The sequence below is a fragment of the Leuresthes tenuis genome, unplaced genomic scaffold (genome assembly GCF_036924035.1).
Source record: "Leuresthes tenuis unplaced genomic scaffold, fLeuTen1.0.hap1 SCAF_3, whole genome shotgun sequence".
Classification (NCBI taxonomy): Eukaryota; Metazoa; Chordata; class Actinopteri; order Atheriniformes; family Atherinopsidae; genus Leuresthes; species Leuresthes tenuis.
This window is the reverse complement of record NW_027325357.1, coordinates 5,803,162-5,821,608: the sequence shown is the minus strand read 5'-3', so window position 1 is coordinate 5,821,608 and position 18,447 is coordinate 5,803,162. Positions and strand designations below refer to the sequence as shown.

Sequence of the window (18,447 nt, the reverse complement as noted above, 5' to 3'; positions counted from 1 at the left end):
TGCTCTGCTGGTATGGTACAGAGGCAAAACGGAGGACCGAAGTTGATGAAACTAAGGTTCTCAGAACTGAATCAATGCGTAGATAAGAGCGTTAATGTGGTAGAACAATGTTGAATACATAGGCTGTTGTCCATTGTTTTTTCCGACAATAATAACACGTAATCTCTTTGTGAAAAGGGCTGATAATTGATCTAAACGTTTCAAAAAACAAATATTCTTCAACCAATATCGAACCAGCCAGGCATAGCAGGAAATGAATTGAAAAACTGATCTCAAGTCAAATTAAATAAGGCAACATTTCCAACACCTCTAGAAATAAAAAGAAGTCTCTATATATTATTAGAGGATATATCTGTAAAGGAGAAGCTGGTCACTGTGCAAGAGTATGTTTTAAATCGGTTAATGGAAATCACTGTTGGTACTGGCCACAGGAGCGAGCCTTAAGCCTGCAGAGCATCACTCCAGGGTACTGGGTATTTGAAAAAACAAAAAACATTTCTATTTAGGCAAATATCAAGCAAGTATGCGTAGAGATAAAAGCAGATATCTTGACCTGAAATGATCAGGGATTCAGATTAAGATGCTCTACTGTTACAGATACTTTCTTTGGTAATATCTTTAGTTGCTTTAGTATCTTATTGCTAAAGTATGGAAACAGCTTCTCAGTGAAATTGTGGGTGAAAGTGTGTATATTTGTGTCAGAATCAGGATCAGAGAACAACAGTTTTCCCTTATCATAGTCCAGATTAACTCTGATCCTCTTCAACATCTTCACTTGGAGAACAATGTGTGGATCTGAAGGGGATGCAGCTGCATACCTTCCATCAGATAAACCTATTCCCTTCCTTTGGGCAGGCTCTGCTGCTACACCCACGACCCAGCCCACATTGTCTCCAACTTCAACATCCCAGCTGTGAGTCCCAGAGTTAAAGCCCTCAGAACCCAGAACCATATGACAAAGGTCAAACCTCTCTTGGTTGTCTGGAAGTTTCTGTTTCTCCTCACGTCTCATGCTGGTCAGATCTTCAGACAGGAGGAGCTCTGAATGAGCTGTGTTTGGATCCACAATGACAGGAGAGTAGGAAACCATCTCCTTCATCTTGCTCCAGATGTCAAAGGTCAGGTTGCCCACATGTTTGGTCACATCCATCAGAGCTCCTGAGACCAGTTCGCGATCATCCAGCGGGAAGCGCTGCTGAGCTCTTTTTACTGCAGCCTTGTAGTTCTGCAGGAACGAGAAATCTGCAGATCTCAGCTCCTTCTCTGTAGCCCTGATTATTTCTGAAATGGATGCAATCTCTCTGCTCAGCATTTCAGTCTTTTCCCTAATTTTTTTACTTTTTTGCTGTTCCTCGTCCCTCAGAGCAGCGATTTTGGCCTCCTCCACCTTTTGTAGAAACTGGTGAAGTCTGGTGAACTCATCTTTAATCTGCCTCTCTGTATGTCTTGTCTGGACCTTAATGTGTTTTGCTGTTTGATCACAGTTTCCTTTAACTTTTTCAAAGAGTTTCAGTTTCTCCCGTAAGGGCTTCAGGCGATTCTGGAGCGCCTCCCTGTGATCCTCTGCAGCTTCATCAACAGGTCTAAATCTGTGGTTGTTGTGTGCTTTTGAATCTCGACAGATGAGACACACGGGCTGCTGATGATCCAGACAGAAGAGTTTGAGTTTCTCAGAGTGCAGAGAGGCTCAGATCCTGCAGAGACTGACATCTGCTCTTTCTCCCGTAAGAAAGCCTCACACAGGTTCTTCAGTGCTAAACTAAGAGGGGGATCACTCAGAGGTCTTTCCTTACATATCGGTCACACATTGATTTGTTTTTCCCTCCACCAGGCCTGCACGCAGCTTTTACAGAAGCTGTGACTGCACGACAGAACAACCGGTTCTTTAAAGATGCCATGGCAGACGGAGCACGACAGATCCCTCTCTGTACTGGAAGCCATCTTCTCTTTGAGTGAAGCTAGAAACACATCAGGCAGAACTTTATATCAGGAAGCCTCTGTGTAGACCAAGTTCTCTCTGTTACTCTACCTCTTTATTCCGTTGTGAAGATTATTTGATAGTAAATCCCTCAGAGCTTTACTCTTCCATTGAGCTGTGAACTTGGATGTCCGTGTTTGTGTCTGATGATATCAGAGGTGGAGCTTTGTGGGATTGTTATATATTTCAGTTTCATTTTAAAAGAGAGCTTAGAGGAGAGTCAGCTTAAACACAGGTTGTCACACAGTCTGGAGACTGACTCACAGTGTCAACATAACTTTCATGGGAGGCGCACTGAGAAAACATGACAAGTTTTATCTTGCAAGCTATTTGTGTCCCTGTAAATGGAAAATTACCCTTCCTGTCTGAATGGCATCCGGAAAAAAAAAGGATAGGGGTAAGATAACGATAAAATTAACGAAAACATGACTGTTGAATCACTCCAACAGACAATGATTCTTCCATAACAATAGCAGTCTGTGTCCAAACAAGACCGTAACATAATCCCAAAAAAGTGCTGTCACTATGAGCAGATATATAGCTACAAAACTGGAAATTTATGCAGAAAAAAAGTGAACACATTGTTAATGTTGTGGGACGAGCATTATTTCTTCATCATGTATGGATAGAAAATCTGACCTGTTTGAAATTCCACTTGTATCCACTTTGTTGTCGCAGTTTAGCTGTATGAGGATCTGTTGGATTAGGTAATGAAGTACAAAGAACCAGTCAGAAACAATCATTTTAAGAAACTTAACAGGTAGCTTCTTAGTGTGATGTATCAGTGGACTTGACAGGGGCTAAAAACAAAAGTGCATATTATATTAGCTCATAGGCATCGAGTGACAGTCAAAAAACAGACACACAATGCAAAATAGATTAATCTGGGACGATGAGGCACCTAGATTCAGCTTTAAAGAGCTTTTCAGAGAGCATCAGCTCATTGTTTAACTGAACAGTTGGACCTTAATATATTAGTTCATTTGCACTAGTCTTATTGCACTGTTTACTGTTACAGGCGTACATTTTTAATCTGGAAAAACTGCACTACAAAGTGTTTTTGTGGTTTAGTTTGCAGCTCTGTAACAAGCAACACACATACCAGTTAAACAACATACTGACACAGCTGCTAAGGATCCAGAGCCAAATTGAGACTGATTATCGATACTTAAATTTGGTAGGCTGCCAGACGCACAACTCCAAATGGATGGTAAGAATGTTTTTGTACAACCCCGTTTAAAAGGTATGGAATCACCATTCAGCTGTGTTGGTTTGTAGAAAAAAACATGCACATACTCACAGCTATGAGAAAACAATTCAAATAAAAACGATATCATTTTGGCCACCTAAAACATACCAGTAAAATGTCATTTAACTGATGGGTTGACAGGATTCCAGACCAAATACGGAAAAAAAAAAAAAAAGGGAACCGTGGACAAAGAATGGATTAAATCAGATTTAAACTAAGTTACAACTGACTCTTTGTTGCAGCTCCTCTGGCTTTTATGACATCTTAAATTGTTTTGTTGACCATCTTCTGTTTTCAGGCATATTGCTTTGAGTTTTCCATCTTTGTCTACCTCTATGTTTCACCTTTACATTCTCATTTTGTCTGTGCTTGCTCCAAATTTGTTGACACAACTGACTCAGAACAACCGCACACTCGAGTTCTTCTTGAAGGAGTTTTGTAATTCTCTCCACAGACATTTCCCATGTTGGGTCCCTGTTTCCTGCCAATCTGCTCGTTAAGGTCTCTGAGCACTCCTGCAGACTCATTTCGGGATCTATTTAGACTTGTGCATGTATTTAATGTAATGCAAACATTACAAGGTTTTTTTTAAGTGCTTGCAAAATTATAGGTTCAGAATCAGAAATACTTTATTAATCCCTGAGGGGAAATTTTTTTGCAACAGGCAGCGGCTTCATGCACATGCGCTCTTTTTAAAGCATCCAGACTATGCTCCTTGGGGAGTACAATGTGGGGCCGGGAAAAAACCTCAGCAACATCAAGAACAGCAAACATAAGCTCACCATCCAACACAGAACTCAAAACATAAGCAAACATTTGCTCGCTTGACACATAAAAACGCAAAAACAACTTGAGGGCGTGTGATGGGGGAAAGCCCAGAGATTTGCTACGTCTGGCTCAATGTCTCAGTTCACAGGATGTCACCGTGATACCACAGCAGGTTGCCATAAATATTAGATTAGTGCTGGTGTCACCTGAATACGTTGTCTATGAACTAGTCTATGAAGTTTTTTAACTTAAGCCTTATTTTATTTTGTATTTGGGTCCACATTTGAGGTTTAAACTGACCCAATTCAAATCCTGGCACTCTTACTTCTCTTTATGGATCAGTTGCACTGTTTCTTGTGGCGTTTTGTCCCGCTGCTCTACATGACTGTTCGGGGAGCTCCAGGGGGTGTGAGGGTGAGCAGTGCTTCCAGTCCCTGAACTTCATTTTCCAAAGTTCATGACTGATTTCTGTCTTAAGGAGACATACCTAATTCATGCTTCAACAGAAACAAAACGTAACAGAAAGCAATAGAAACTGCATGAGCCAATTTGTTGACCAGTAGATCATCGTCCAGTTTGCAAGGGTTTCTGGGATTTGGAGGCCTGGAGATTGAGTAGCCACCCGGCGTTTCTTGCGTTGTGGGAAATATCATAAACAACTTTGTGAAGTATCGTAGCCAAAATTGAGGCATGTTTGCTGATAGTTTTAAACCCAAATTCAGACCCATAATAGTTATACAGAAAATCTGTCTGGGAAAATCTTAATACGTGATTTGATGTCATAATGTTGAGTGTCAGACGCAAAATAGTGAGCATCTTAACCCTTTAAGGCCTGCAATGAGAAAAAAAGCTAAAGAAAAGTGGGTTTCTCTGCATTTTTTTATTTCTTTGGAGTAATAAAAGTCAGAATCAATGATTTCTTTTCACAAATGGTTGGCTGACACTTTATGGTAAAAGTGATTTTCAAAAAGTAATGTCATAACACATAAACTCTTTCAGTTTTACATACTGAAACTTTTAGAGATGGTTCAGGTAGGTCTAATCTTTGATAAGTCAGAGCACAGCCAGCTGGGCCTGTTTCGAGGTATTGTAAATGGGTAACTGGCCTTGATACAGCAATTATTTCTTTTTACTTTGTGACAAAGCAGTGAGCCATCGCACATCTTTGTGTGGAAAGACCAGGATTATGGTGGGGTGCTCCTTTATTGTCCAACCCTGACATAGTCACCTCTCTCCAGTTAATCTTGTGATTGCTGAATCTTCCTTTCGCTGACAACTTTGAGCGTTTTGCTGGTATCATATTCTAATCTTTGTAAAATGCAATTGGTCAATGAAGAAACTGGAGATAATTTCTTTGTGCTTGTGTCTGTTAAATAACAGTTAAAAGAAATGAACGAATCAAATATTAAATTAAACGTTTTGTTGCGGCTGTTCCCATGTAAAGAATCAACATACAAACATACCAACTCTACAAATCTCAAAGGCACACATGGTTTACATCTTATTCAACATTTAGGGCTGATGTTCACAAACTGCTTTGCAGCGTTTCTTCACAGAGAATTCTAAATTGAACCCCTGGTGTGTTTGGGTGGTAAATCATTTCCTGTTGGTGTCAGTGCATTGTGGGCTCGTGACTTCCTGCTGAAGAGCCCATAAGACACAAACCATCGCGACATACATGCACTAATTCTTCATTTGTCCAATTTGAAAACATCCAGCCTGTATGAGTGAAACTTTTTATGACATTTAGGTCATACTTCTAAGACTGCGTGTCTGCCTCAGTCAAAGCCACAGGACTTTCAACAAGTTATGCAGCAGGGATACATCAGCAGGGCGGGATCTTTGTTTAACATATTTCTTTTTTCTTTCTTTGTCTCCAACTGCTGCTATTGGTTGGTGGCTTTCAACCAATCCCACGGCCGTTGTTCACCCCCCTCTCAGACACTTTTTTGCTCTGGTTGTGAGCCAAAGACTTTTACACCATTACCCTCACCTTCTTCATTTGATGAGATTCTTACTTTGACTCAGCACATCTGGTATAACGTCCGCTGAACAGCAGCAAGATCAGATTCTCCTTCAGCAGGTGAGAAACATCTTTCTTTTTTTTTTTCTACTCATAGTGAGCTGAATGCCTGAGAGGCTTAACATGCCGCAAGACAGCATAACAGCCCTCCTCCTCTGCCGTGCTTAAAGAAAACAAGGTGGAAAATATGAGTGTGAGAGTTTCAGGTACTGATCTGAAACTTTGTTGCACTGTTTTAGGTAGAGAAATAGCTAGTGTTCTTCATTTAAATAACTAAAACCGTAAAGGTCCAAAGCAAAACTGATTACTTTACATTAACCCATTAAGGTTTCCCACTTGATAATGTACAAGGGTCCCTGTTAGAGTACTAATATAAAACAGTTTACCTTGTATTTGTTGTTCCATCATTGAAAAATTGCAGAAAATCTAAAAAGAAAAAAAAAAAACACAGGACATTTCCTGATTTTATTAAAGGAATAAGCTAAAACAAATAGTTTTTTTCAGAGATAGTAAACAAATATCATGAATTTTTCCAACTGTTGCCAGTTTTCTGCTGCTTGTAAGCAGTGTTTCACACCCTTAAATCAATCCACTCACACACTGTGTCCCTGCGAACGACAGGTGTAGCCTCAGCAGGTTTAAAGTTTAAGAAACAATTTAATCTTTACCTTGTAAGCCCCCTTTCAGAGGCCAAAAAGAGTACATTCCCGACACCTGGGTTTGTTAAGTTCAGGGTGTTGGGGGATGGGGGAGATAAAGTACATTCTGGACGGCCCTTTGCAGGAGCAGCACAGAGACAGACAACAAAGCACATTCATACCTACAGCCAATTAAGAGTCACCCGGAAAAACAGTGACTTTAAGAGCGATTTGAACTACAAATATTATGCTTAAACCATTGCACAACCAAAAATTAAACAGCACGACAGCAGCTCTAAACTCTGACTATTGCACCCTAATAAAATCATATCAGTTTACCTGCGTTTCAGGTGACATTTAACTCACCCCACAGCTTGAAAACGGCTGCGGTCACGGAACGAAATCCAAAGGGATCTCCCGACTGTTGCACCAGAGGAAAATGCCATGTTTGTTCAGTTAAATCTTAACTATCCTCTTCACAGTGAAAATGTTTGGACCATTAGGTCTCCGCTTGTCAGTATCAGTGAACCGCCGAGAGTTCCTCCGGCTCGAAGAAAATCCGCTCTGAAGGCGTGCACCTGTGAGGTGACGCGCTTTTTACAAAGTATTACGAAAAATGACATTTTCTTGCCCAGTTAGAGTAAAAAGTTGACTTTTCTTAGTAAATTTTGTATTTTTTTGTCAAGTTTTGAATGCAGGCGAGAGTGAGATCCATCCAGAGTTACATTGTAAATATAAATGTGAAAATAAAGAAATGTCTCATTACCTTGGATAGATATTTGACTTTGACCTTAAAAAGCGTCTAATGTGTATAAAGAGGTGGATTTCAGGAGAGTCGCAGTCTGTAGTTGTTTATCATCCAGACTTACTGTTAGAGATGAATGTGCCAGTTTTAACAGATTAAATGGCTTCAATTAGGCTCGTGGCTTTCAAGAAATTCCCAGAAGAAGAGAAAAATATAAGAAACCAAGACTGCTTCTGTGTCATGTTCACCCTGTTTTTCTTTTCCTGACAGGAAGTCAGTTGCATAGCTGTAGTTTAAACATCAGTAATGAGAGTGGACATTTCCACCCCAAGCCCCCTTGTTGATGCTGATATATTATTTGTTTACAGTTTGCTTTTTACAAGTAGCCTCTGATAAGTAGTTCCTGCTGCACTGCAAAAGTAAATGGATATATAAAGCTGTAATTTTACCGAATTTTTCTATTTTATTTAACTTCTTCCTAGGATTTTTGAATACGTGAGAAAATTGAAATGACAGAAATAGCACATTTTTACATGTGTAATGTAAAACAACAAGAAAACCCTGCTCACCATATCATTAGGTCTGAGTAGCATAACTGACTTTTTAATTCATTCAAGTATTTTATATAATAGCAAACAAATAGTTGACGTTGAAATATATTTCGCAAACCACCCACATATCTTTATTTTCTACAAGCTAAAGTTGTGGAATCTGCAAGAGTGGAGTTCTGTGAAGCGTTTCAGTGTCTTTTACACAAGTTCCTGCATGATTAATACCAAATACACCAGAATGAAGAAATGGACCAATCAGAATTACGTGAGCTCTTGTGTAAGATGGCCCCTCTTTCCAGTTCAGAGATGGCAGTAGTGGTGCGACAACACACATTATTATGAATGAGAAAAGAAAATTTTCTTCTAATGTAAAAATAATGAGAGAAATTTAAGATTAGGCCTGAAGTTAATGGCAAGCCTGGGTTTTGAATTGATTGCAGGATTTGAATTATTCGTATAATTTGATATGATGATTTAAAGCTCTTGTGTGTGGCACTGAATAAAAAACAAACATTGAGCAACATTCACATAGATCACTGGTGTTTATTCTGTGCCTGGAGAGGTTGGTACGCTCTTAAAATCTGGCCACTGCATTTTAAGCTGCCCGTCCAGGAAAGAATAAACACCCTGGGTTATAAAAAATGACATGAAAGAGTATTTTTGCTTGTTGACATCAGGGAAAGCTCAGGGAGAGCATTAGGACAAAATCAGTGCCCCAAATCTCAGGTGAGAACCTAACAAAGCCGTCCAAGGAGGGCAGCTAGTCAGTAAAAGGCAGAGACAGACAGATGATTTCCCTGTAAGAAAATAAAAGCTGACAGCTTGTCATATCAGTTCCCCTGAGGCATCTGTAAGTGATTACAGAGTAAATGCTGCAGCCAGGGGCTCATTTGTTTGTCTCTTGTGGTTTAAGTATCAGGACATAGTAGATAACAAGGTAAATAAGACCTCAGATGAACAAAGATACATGACTTATGACACTGTGTCATTATTCCTCTTAATCTAGAAGTCCGCCCCGTGTCTCACATTGTTGAAAATACTTCTGAATGTAATGCACATATTAGGAGAAGATTTAGATGTGAAGTGACTGAAATAGATGTGAGCTCACTCTTTATAACCCGCACAGCAACTCAACTCAACGTAAATCTCATAATTATGGTTCATATCATGCAGGCCTTCACACTGTTTGCATTTTCTAAAGAAATTATGTTTTACATCAGACAAAGGGACAACTAAAATATATTTTCAAGGAGTTTCATGTTTTTTGTGCAAAGACTCATGGGAGTGTTAAATTCTAGTCCAAACTGATTGGTTATGACACAATTGTGGCTTATTTTTGTGGCTTATATTACGAATTTCATGAGAAACTGGCAACCATGACTCAAGATTCTGTGTTCTGCTGTCATGTAGATGTGTAGCTATAATATCCTACAACAACAAGCTACTGGGTTTTATGTTATAGAAATAATACATATTGATATGTAATTTAGTTTTAAGCTCTATTATTTATATCATAGCAGTTTTAACCATATATATCTGTTATTTCTCAGTCATTACATGCCATAAGTGCCTTTCATTGTACATTAAAAAAAGAAAATAATACGGAAGATGTCACTTGAAATGAAAGTTTAAGACATGCATTACTGTATTATCATAACTCATTTATTTTGTGCCATTTTACAGGATTTTCCTGGTGCCCCAGCTGCCAGAAAAACACTTATTTTCTTTTAATTTATCTTTTTATTGACATTATCACTAATTCATCTAAATTGTGGTTGTAAAAAACAAAAACTATCTGGGACCTTTGGGGGTCAGACCTGGGTACATATCTGTGAAGTTAAAATACGGCAAAAAAATCATCTTAAATGATGAAATGAATATCGAAAGTCTGACTATGAAAACATTCGCTGACACATTACACTGTTGGTCTGACATTTTACTGTCTGCAGTAAAAGCAAACGAGATGCTTCTTGTATGACACCCAATAACACGTAGATTTCAGAAAAACAAACTTATCAAGTAATGTTTCAGAAGCAAAACGAGTCGAGACAACACTGATACGCGATAGCAGCGTTTACGACATCACGCTGTGTTTGTGTTGGCTTCCTGCAGCTGTTTTCCACTGCAGCACCTACCAATCACAACGTAAACTTGCTGGACGACTTCCACCCTACACATGCAAATACTCTTATACCAGAGAATTACCTGGATTTTGTGAGTCACCTGACAGACAAACAACAGGTGACCGGGGTGGAGAACACAAACTAAAGCTATTGCTGGATTTTCAAACAGAATTATAATTAAATATACAACTGTGGGCTGGGCATTGTAAAGTTGGTGGTTTGCGTACAGCATGTTCAAAATACACACAAATACATCAGACTTGCTGTAAATGTATGATTGTATTCAAGTTCTAAAAGTAGTGGTCAGGCAGAATATCCTCTTTTAGAGTTTAAAGTGTTACATAATTGGCATTTCGTGATAATATCGGCATACTCTTTACAGTTTCAGCTGGTAAAGATGGGTCAGTTTCATGTGCTTTTGGAGGATTTACTCATTAACAAGCCAAGCTGTAAACAGTGTGTTTGATTGGGAAGTCGTGAGTTTAACGTTGAGGTTGCTTTCATTGTCTTCACAAAGAGAAAGTTGTTTTGGACGAACACAACTACTGCATGTAAAATGAAATCTGATCAAATAAGTAGTAGTTGTAGCTAAGAAATAAACAGAAAGAACAGTTTCCTCTTAAATCTGAGCAAAGATGTTAAGTTGTATGAAAAAATTTAGCTAAAATACCCAAGTACAGGCACATGAAAAGTCTCAAGCTTTTAGCCAGTCACTCTCTACTCAATATATTACAGGAAATAAGTTTCTGTGCAGTCAGAGGCTTCTGTAGCATGATAGGAAATAATCATGCCAGAAGAGTTTGGGATGCAGTTTGTCTGCTTCCCTGCCTGCAGTGGTTTTTGCTCTGAAGTTACTGAGCAAATGATGGATTAAGACAAAGTCTAACAGGTGAGCAGAGGCTAAGTTAACACAGGTTTGTCACCTGTGGCGAAGAGCTGATTGCTTCATGAAGGCACCGTCAAGTCTGAGGTGTGGAATTAGGGGAAAGGACCGTGTCACAACGGTGACTAAACCTGTAAGAACAAGTCCTCCCTATTCTGCTGAAACGTTCACCTCAAGATAGGAAAGAATTTAGAGAGCAGCCAATTCATTTGATAAATGCCTTTTTAAACATAAACGCAAAGCTAATGCAACTTGAACCTTAGAGAAAATGCAGAGTAAAAATGCTGATTAAACGTGTTCCTCCTGAACTAATAAATCAAAGACTGTGTGGAAATTGTGTCCGTATTAACATAAAAGTGGTTGTTTTCTTTACAAATTAGGATCAACGAAACTCTCCACATATTTGATTTCATACTTCACCCCCAAAAATGAACAAAAAATACGTTAAGTACGACTAACGCGATACAAAAACAGATAACAGGACAATGATCCCAAACACACAAAGCATCTTCAGAATAGCTGAATGTGTTGCAATGATCCAGTCAAAGCCAAGATCTTGTCAGTGAAGTGACGTAAAGAAGAGTGAGCCAGAATTCCTCCGTAACAATGTGAGACACGGGGCGGACTTCTAGATTAAGAGGAATAATGACACAGTGTCATAAGTCATGTATCTTTGTTCATCTGAGGTCTTATTTACCTTGTTATCTACTATGTCCTGATACTTAAACCACAAGAGACAAACAAATGAGCCCCTGGCTGCAGCATTTACTCTGTAATCACTTACAGATGCCTCAGGGGAACTGATATGACAAGCTGTCAGCTTTTATTTGCCATTAGTGCTGTTAACAAATAATTGCAGCCTACTTACACACTCTCACAATAAAACCACATGATTGTGCAGGTTCAGAGACAGACTATCTATACATACTGTATATTCTTTCTCTGTATCTGTCTTTGCCTCCTGTAGCCGCCATGAAAATTGCAGCGTTTAACATCCAGAAGTTTGGAAGAAGCAAAGTGTCAGACCCAGATGTCCTCAATATCCTGGTTAAGGTAACAACTTCTGATCTCACCACACTAAGCACCTTTACATGAGAGCAAACAAAATGGACTTTTATAACACATGTAAACATGTTATATTTACTAAATTAAATCACTAAAAGCCAGTCTGACACACTCAGAAACTGCAGCTGGGGAACGAATCCCTCCTGCATATATATATGCTCAGGTGGACTCAGATGTGCCTCGGCACTCTGTAAATGCCTCAGAGTGCCATATTTTTAATTTTTTTGTAATATTGTCACTTTTTCTCATTAAAACCTTGACAACTGCTTTGGCTTGTTGTCAGGCAGAGGATTAAAAAAAAACAGCTTTTTGTTCCCTCTGTAAATAAAAAAGCCCAAAATATTGCAACAGAATAGTGATCATATTCCTTTGAAAGATAAAACTCTAGCAGCGACAGCAGTAAATGGGAAAATTCTTGTATTGGCTTGTTTCATTGGTTCTTAATCTGCTTGTTTTATGGATTAATCAACTGGTCCATTTCTGATGATGCAGATTAATTCACCAACTATTAGAATAATAAAATACGTGTTAACATTGAGATTCCAGATCTGAGACTTGGTTTTTATTTTTGGTAAACTGAGGTTATTTTCCTCCTGTCTCACAGATTGTGTCTCGATATGACATCATTGTGATCCTGGAGGTGGTGGATGTCAGCGGAGAGTCTGTGAAAACCTTCATTGATGCACTCAACAAGTCAGTGTCACTATCATCATCATCACTACTATGTCATGATCAGCTCAAAACCACGGCATAAAGTCAGTTAAGCAGTCGTGCTTGCATATATACGTGTGAGAGATGAGGTGTTGTGTGGCAAAAAGAAACCAAGATTAGATGAAGTGTGTACAGTATGGTGTTATACTGGAACACCAGGCCCAGGAGTTTTCAATATGAAACAATCCAACCATGCCCCACCAAAACACAAAGACAAAGACCAGCCGAGAAACTAAAGGAGGTGGGGTTGTCACAGCTATTATCACATAATTAGTGGCTTTGTGAGAGGTACTGTGAGCTAAAAACAAATTTCATAATGTGTTTATGGCGGTTTTACATGCTAACTTGCTCAAACTGTAGGCAACATTTAACATCTGAGACTCATGAGACAGTCTAGCTTGGAAACAGACTAATATTTAATATTTTGACCCAAAGATGTAGCTAAATTATATTAAAAAGAATCATTTGACTGAAATAGCCAATATTTAATGGCTGATATTTATCCGTTGCGTCCGAGAGGGATGATTCTTTATTATTAAGCATGATTCTGTCTGTCTGTTCAGGTCCAACAGGTTACATCACTACACATTGAAAATCAGCACTCGTCTGGGTCGAACACGTTACAAGGAGCAGTTCATGTTCCTGTACAGGTGAGAGGTCATCAGTAGAAGTCTGGAGTTTTCAGACTTTAGAGCTGTTCATCAGGACAGGATGTCAGTCAGTCTGACTGTCAAATACTGATAAATTGTTTTATTTAAAGAAAAATGTTGGATATGACAGGGAATCTTTGCCCCTCGCTAACCAGAAATGGCAAATGGAGGACATTTAAGCCACAGTCACTGTCATTTATTACTCATCTTGCCCAAAGACTCTTCCAAATGTGGACTGGAGAGGCGAGGGATCAAAACCTCTGAGCCAGAAGTCTCACCACTGCTGTCGAAAATATTCATTTCTACAATACTCAAAACAATTTGCTTTTATTGATTGCTATTTTTGATCTACAACACTGTGGTTAGTAGCAGCTGTTGTAAATATGGCAATAAATACTAAGAATGATTTATTTTGACATTGAATTGTGGCAAATTATCTCTTTTGCTGCAATTTACAAGCAGTCACAGGTTCAGAGAGCAACAAATAAGGGGTGATATTTGTCATTTTAGGGGTAAATGAGGGCTGAACATAATACAGCTGAGTGAAATAAAATCAAGTGACAATATCTCAACTTAGTATATGGATCTATATGCATCCATATGATATGTATATATCCATATACCTTTATAATTTGTGACTTGTTGTCAGAGAATTATCATTTAGACACAAAAGATTATTTTAAAACCACAGCAGACTTAAATAAAACACGTGAATAGAGACCTTCAGTCTGTAATTTGCAGAATCAAAATTCGTCATCTTGATTGATAAGTGTGTGTCTTTGTGTGCATGTGCAGAGATGACTTGGTTGACTTGGTGGGCTCCCATCAGTTTGATGATGAGGTGACTGAGGGGGGGGATGTTTTCGCAAGAGATCCCTACATCCTGCGGTTCAGATGCCTGAATACAGGTGAGAGGAGATCTGTCGGCTATGTAAGATGAAACGTGTTTCAACAGGGAGGTAAATGAAAAATGCTTCTTCCTCAGTGTAAGATTCCATCAGAGAAGCCCTACAGTGGGTTTCCTCTCAGCTGCAGGTGTCTGATATGTGTAAGTTATCCGGGTATCAGTGAATCTTTTTACACAATCATGTTTTCGGGATGTGTTTTCTCTTAAGAGGACAAAAAACCAACACAATGTTTCAAGGTGAGGCTTAGAGTAAGGCAATATGCAGTTATGGTTAAGATTAGAGTACAGAACTTCCAGGAAATTAATTTAATTAAATGTAATGTAATGTCTGAAGCAATGTCTACATAAATGTCTGTCTGTGCCCCCACCTCAGTGCTGAAGGATCTGGTGATGATCCCAGTTCACACCAAACCTGAGGACTCAGAGAAGGAGCTGGACGAACTCTACGATGTCTTTCTGCACGTCAAGAAGAAGTGGAGAACCGATGTAAGGGCACCACATCACCAACGGCACTGACAGTGCTAAAAGATCAAATAAAAGATCCCAGCATATCAGCAGGGGAAGAAGCTGAACACCAGTTTAACAAAACATGTGCCCAGACAGGAGTGGAGCCAGGAAGTAGTCAAGGGTGGCCACGGCCCCGACCAAACAATGACAGAGTCCATCGGAGAGCTCCTCATGTTGTCATAGTGCTGGGAGGCATCTATCCATTGTGGTGGAAATTTTAGTAAGGCACAGAGTCAGTTATTTTATGAGGAGATAAGATGCCTTTAATAATATCTTGCAAGAGAGAACAACACAGTACGAAGTACAGAGCTGCTCTGACCACTGAGGCTAAAACAATTCAGTTATAATGCAAAGTGTTGCGTCATCGCTCCTCCGATGTAGTTGAGCGTTCTTACCTTTCCTTTCTAGTTACAGCCACGGTTATACTGACATAGCTCCAAGAACCATCTTCCCTACCTATACTCTTTAAAACGCAGCCGTCATTGGGCGAAAGGCGGGGTACACCCTGGACAGGTCGCCAGTCCATCACAGGGACACACAGAGACAACCCTCAACTCACTCCAAGGCACAATTTAGAGACACCAATTAACCTAACATCCTAACATGGTTGCGTCGAGAAACGTTTTATTTAGTATTATAAATAACTGTTCATACTAACTGAATGTAGCACAAATTATTTTACCACAATAAATAGTGGCTCCTCCACTGTGACAACACAGAATGAGAATACAGACGCAGGTTAAAACAGTCATTACAGCTGAAAATAATGGATGAACGGCGCAGAATGTTCTGTACTGTCTGTAAGTTGTGGATAATCATATGAAATACTGTTTTAGATAAATGGCTTCTATTGACATCTAAAAATAAAAGATAAACAGAATTAGATGTAACTGGAAAAGCAAGTGGACACATGTTGGAGTTATTTGAACTTTATCCCCCAGAAGTGGTGGCACCACTGTTCCAACAGCCGTGCCATTGAAACTATGTCAAACTGTAACAACAAAAATATTTAGCCATCTTTCACCAGTAGTTTGTCTTCATATGAAGCAGATCAGCAGGTAAACAAACAAAAAAGGGTTTGCTGTGTTATGCAGAGTGAGATGGGAAGATCACAACCTGTTGATGCATGTTGGCTCTCTGTGAGTGTTACTGAGCTGCCCCCTCCGTGCTGCAGAACGTGATGATCCTGGGCGACTTCAATGCAGACGGCTCGTACGTTTCCCAGAGAGACATGAAGAACATCCGTATCCGCAGCGACAAGAACTTCCACTGGCTGATTGGAGATGACGTGGACACCACAGCGAACACGGGAAACGACCACACGTACGACAGGTAACGCATACAGATGGAAAGCAGAGAGCGCCGTCCAAATAGAAAGGGTTGAAAAAGACTCGACCAGTTTTAACACTTTAATGCAGAGGAACACGTTGGCACATTGGTCTGCTCAAAGATTCAGTCTGACACTTTCTGCTGTGAGTGAGGCTGCAGTTTGAGTTGTTTTTTTGTCCATATTCGTTTCCATTTTATCATGTGAACGGTGGCTGCTGAAACACTGTAAAATGTCTTAAAAACATGTGGTGTCTGTGGATTCAGGATTGTGATCTACGGAGACGACATGCTTCACGCCGTCGTTCCAAACTCTGCCAAACCCTTCAACTTCCAGACAGAATACGGACTCACTGAAGAGCAGGTCTGTTGTAGGTTTCTGACTTCGCACGAGGCCTGGAAGTAATTATTGTGCTCTAAAAATCCCGGTAAAATCAGCAGGTGAAAGAAGCCTGAACAGGATTTATTTATGTATTTACTTGTGACTGTAAACCCATAGAGTCCCATAGAAAGACCAAGCAAACTGTGGATATATGGAGGTATTAAAGGTATTAAAACAGTCGTCTGTGTGTACGAACATGCCACTTTTTCTTAAAGCTGGGACTAGAAGAAGCCTCCTTGGTTGCTGCTATAGAACCAGTCAAATATTAATTTTAAATTATTATTTAATGTTGTTTTAATGTAGCTACACAACATCTCTACTCCTAAGATCAGCTGTTTTACTGTGTAACTGTATCTGGTTTGTTCGGCACTCATCAAGACTCATGGAAGAGCTCACAAAGCATTCATAAATCAGTAAATATGTTTTTATGTCGTCATTTCAGACACTGAACGTGAGTGACCATTATCCCGTGGAGGTGGAGCTGAAGTCACTGACTGAGACCGCAGATGAACAGTACGGTGAGCTACACTTATGCTCATAATACACCAGTTTTTTGTCATTTATTAATGACAGCTACATTTGTTGGGTTCTTTACAGAATGTAGTAAAAAAATATGCAGCTTACAAGAAGGATAATGGCATTTCCACTAAGTGAAATTAAAACCCTGTGAAGATTAAAGGAATATTCCCAACACTTTGTCCATGATACCCAACATACTACCACAAAGCTACAGTTGGATCAAATGGTGTGAAAATGTGCCAATAAACGAGCTAAAATGACACATTAACTCCTTTGTTTCCACACACAGTGCGACGAGCTTTTTAGTGAGCAGTCAAACACATCTGGATGATCAAAGTTGACCTGTGGTAACCTCTGAGCTGCTGAACCACCACAGCCAGCTGGTTGCAGAAACAGGGATGTCTTCTTATTTTCTTATTGATTGATGGAGTGATTAAGCCTTGAATCTTCATCGGTTATTCGGTGAGAGAAATGTCTTCTAAATGAAGGAGAAAATGTAGAAACACAGCCTTGTTTCCCCTGCTTTTTCTCCCATTTTCTTGTCTGTTAGCTGTCACGTATTTCTGCCTGATTTCAAAAAGTCCTTCCAGAGAGCTGACACATTTTCTGGACATCACAAGGCTCAGTTTGGCATTCATAAAAAACATTTTCAACAACTTATAACCAACATTATTGTGGCTAAGATATATTACTTCCTAATTACTAGACAATGCTTACATTTTTTGGTCCTTATGCAATGGATTACGCCTATGCACCATGCCAGTTTAGCTTCATTAAACAAATTTAGAGCATGTTGTGTGGTGAATTACTTCTTGCCTGAGAACATAAACTTCCAGGTTCTCTGCTGGTTGCCTCATTTATTGCATTTTTAAAGCATTTCTTGCTGGAAGACATGGTTTTAGGAGGAACTTGCTGTGTGATTATCCTTTAAAAATCAACTTTCCTGCTCTGCACTGATGTAGCTGCAGGACTCAGTGGATTGAGTTGTTTTTCCTTTCCCACTGCAGGTCTGAAGGATTTTGCGGGGGGGGATGTTGTATCCAGTGAGGATCTGCTCGAGCTGAAGAGAGGAAACCTGCTGCTGGAAAGAGAGAAGCTCAACCTAGAAATCCAGTTCCTCCGACAAAAGATGGCAAAGGAGAAATATCGAAATGCAGTGTAATTCAGAGGCCACATCTGTCTAAAACACAACAGAAACACACCTTGACTCATCACCCACAGAAGAACCACTACGAGTGTTTAAGCTGACTGTTAGGATTTATTACAGATTTACAGCTCATAGACTTTACCACAGCAGCTGTTCTGAGTTCACTTTAACTCTTTTTGAATGAACAGACTCCAACATGTATGACTTGTAAGGACTTATTAGCTGTAATGCTTGACTTGTAATGAGTATTCTCTTATAGTCATTTTCTTTGCACC

The 18,447-nt window shown here is 39.5% G+C and overlaps 1 protein-coding gene and 1 pseudogene across 1 annotated transcript; one reads left to right on the top strand and one right to left on the bottom strand.

The window, feature by feature from the left end:
- Positions 1 to 475: 475 nt before the first annotated feature.
- LOC140302976 (zinc-binding protein A33-like) lies at positions 476 to 2,316 on the bottom strand (annotated as a pseudogene).
- A 3,620-nt stretch (positions 2,317 to 5,936) lies between these two features.
- On the top strand, positions 5,937 to 18,332 carry dnase1l4.1 (deoxyribonuclease 1 like 4, tandem duplicate 1). Its single transcript, XM_072381521.1, has 10 exons — positions 5,937 to 6,078; positions 11,926 to 12,011; positions 12,628 to 12,716; positions 13,298 to 13,384; positions 14,180 to 14,292; positions 14,665 to 14,777; positions 15,973 to 16,130; positions 16,392 to 16,488; positions 16,949 to 17,024; positions 18,033 to 18,332. Exons 2-10 carry the CDS (start codon positions 11,931 to 11,933, stop codon positions 18,185 to 18,187), a joined length of 969 nt encoding a protein of 322 aa, XP_072237622.1. The 5' UTR covers positions 5,937 to 6,078; positions 11,926 to 11,930; the 3' UTR covers positions 18,188 to 18,332.
- Positions 18,333 to 18,447: the final 115 nt, after the last annotated feature.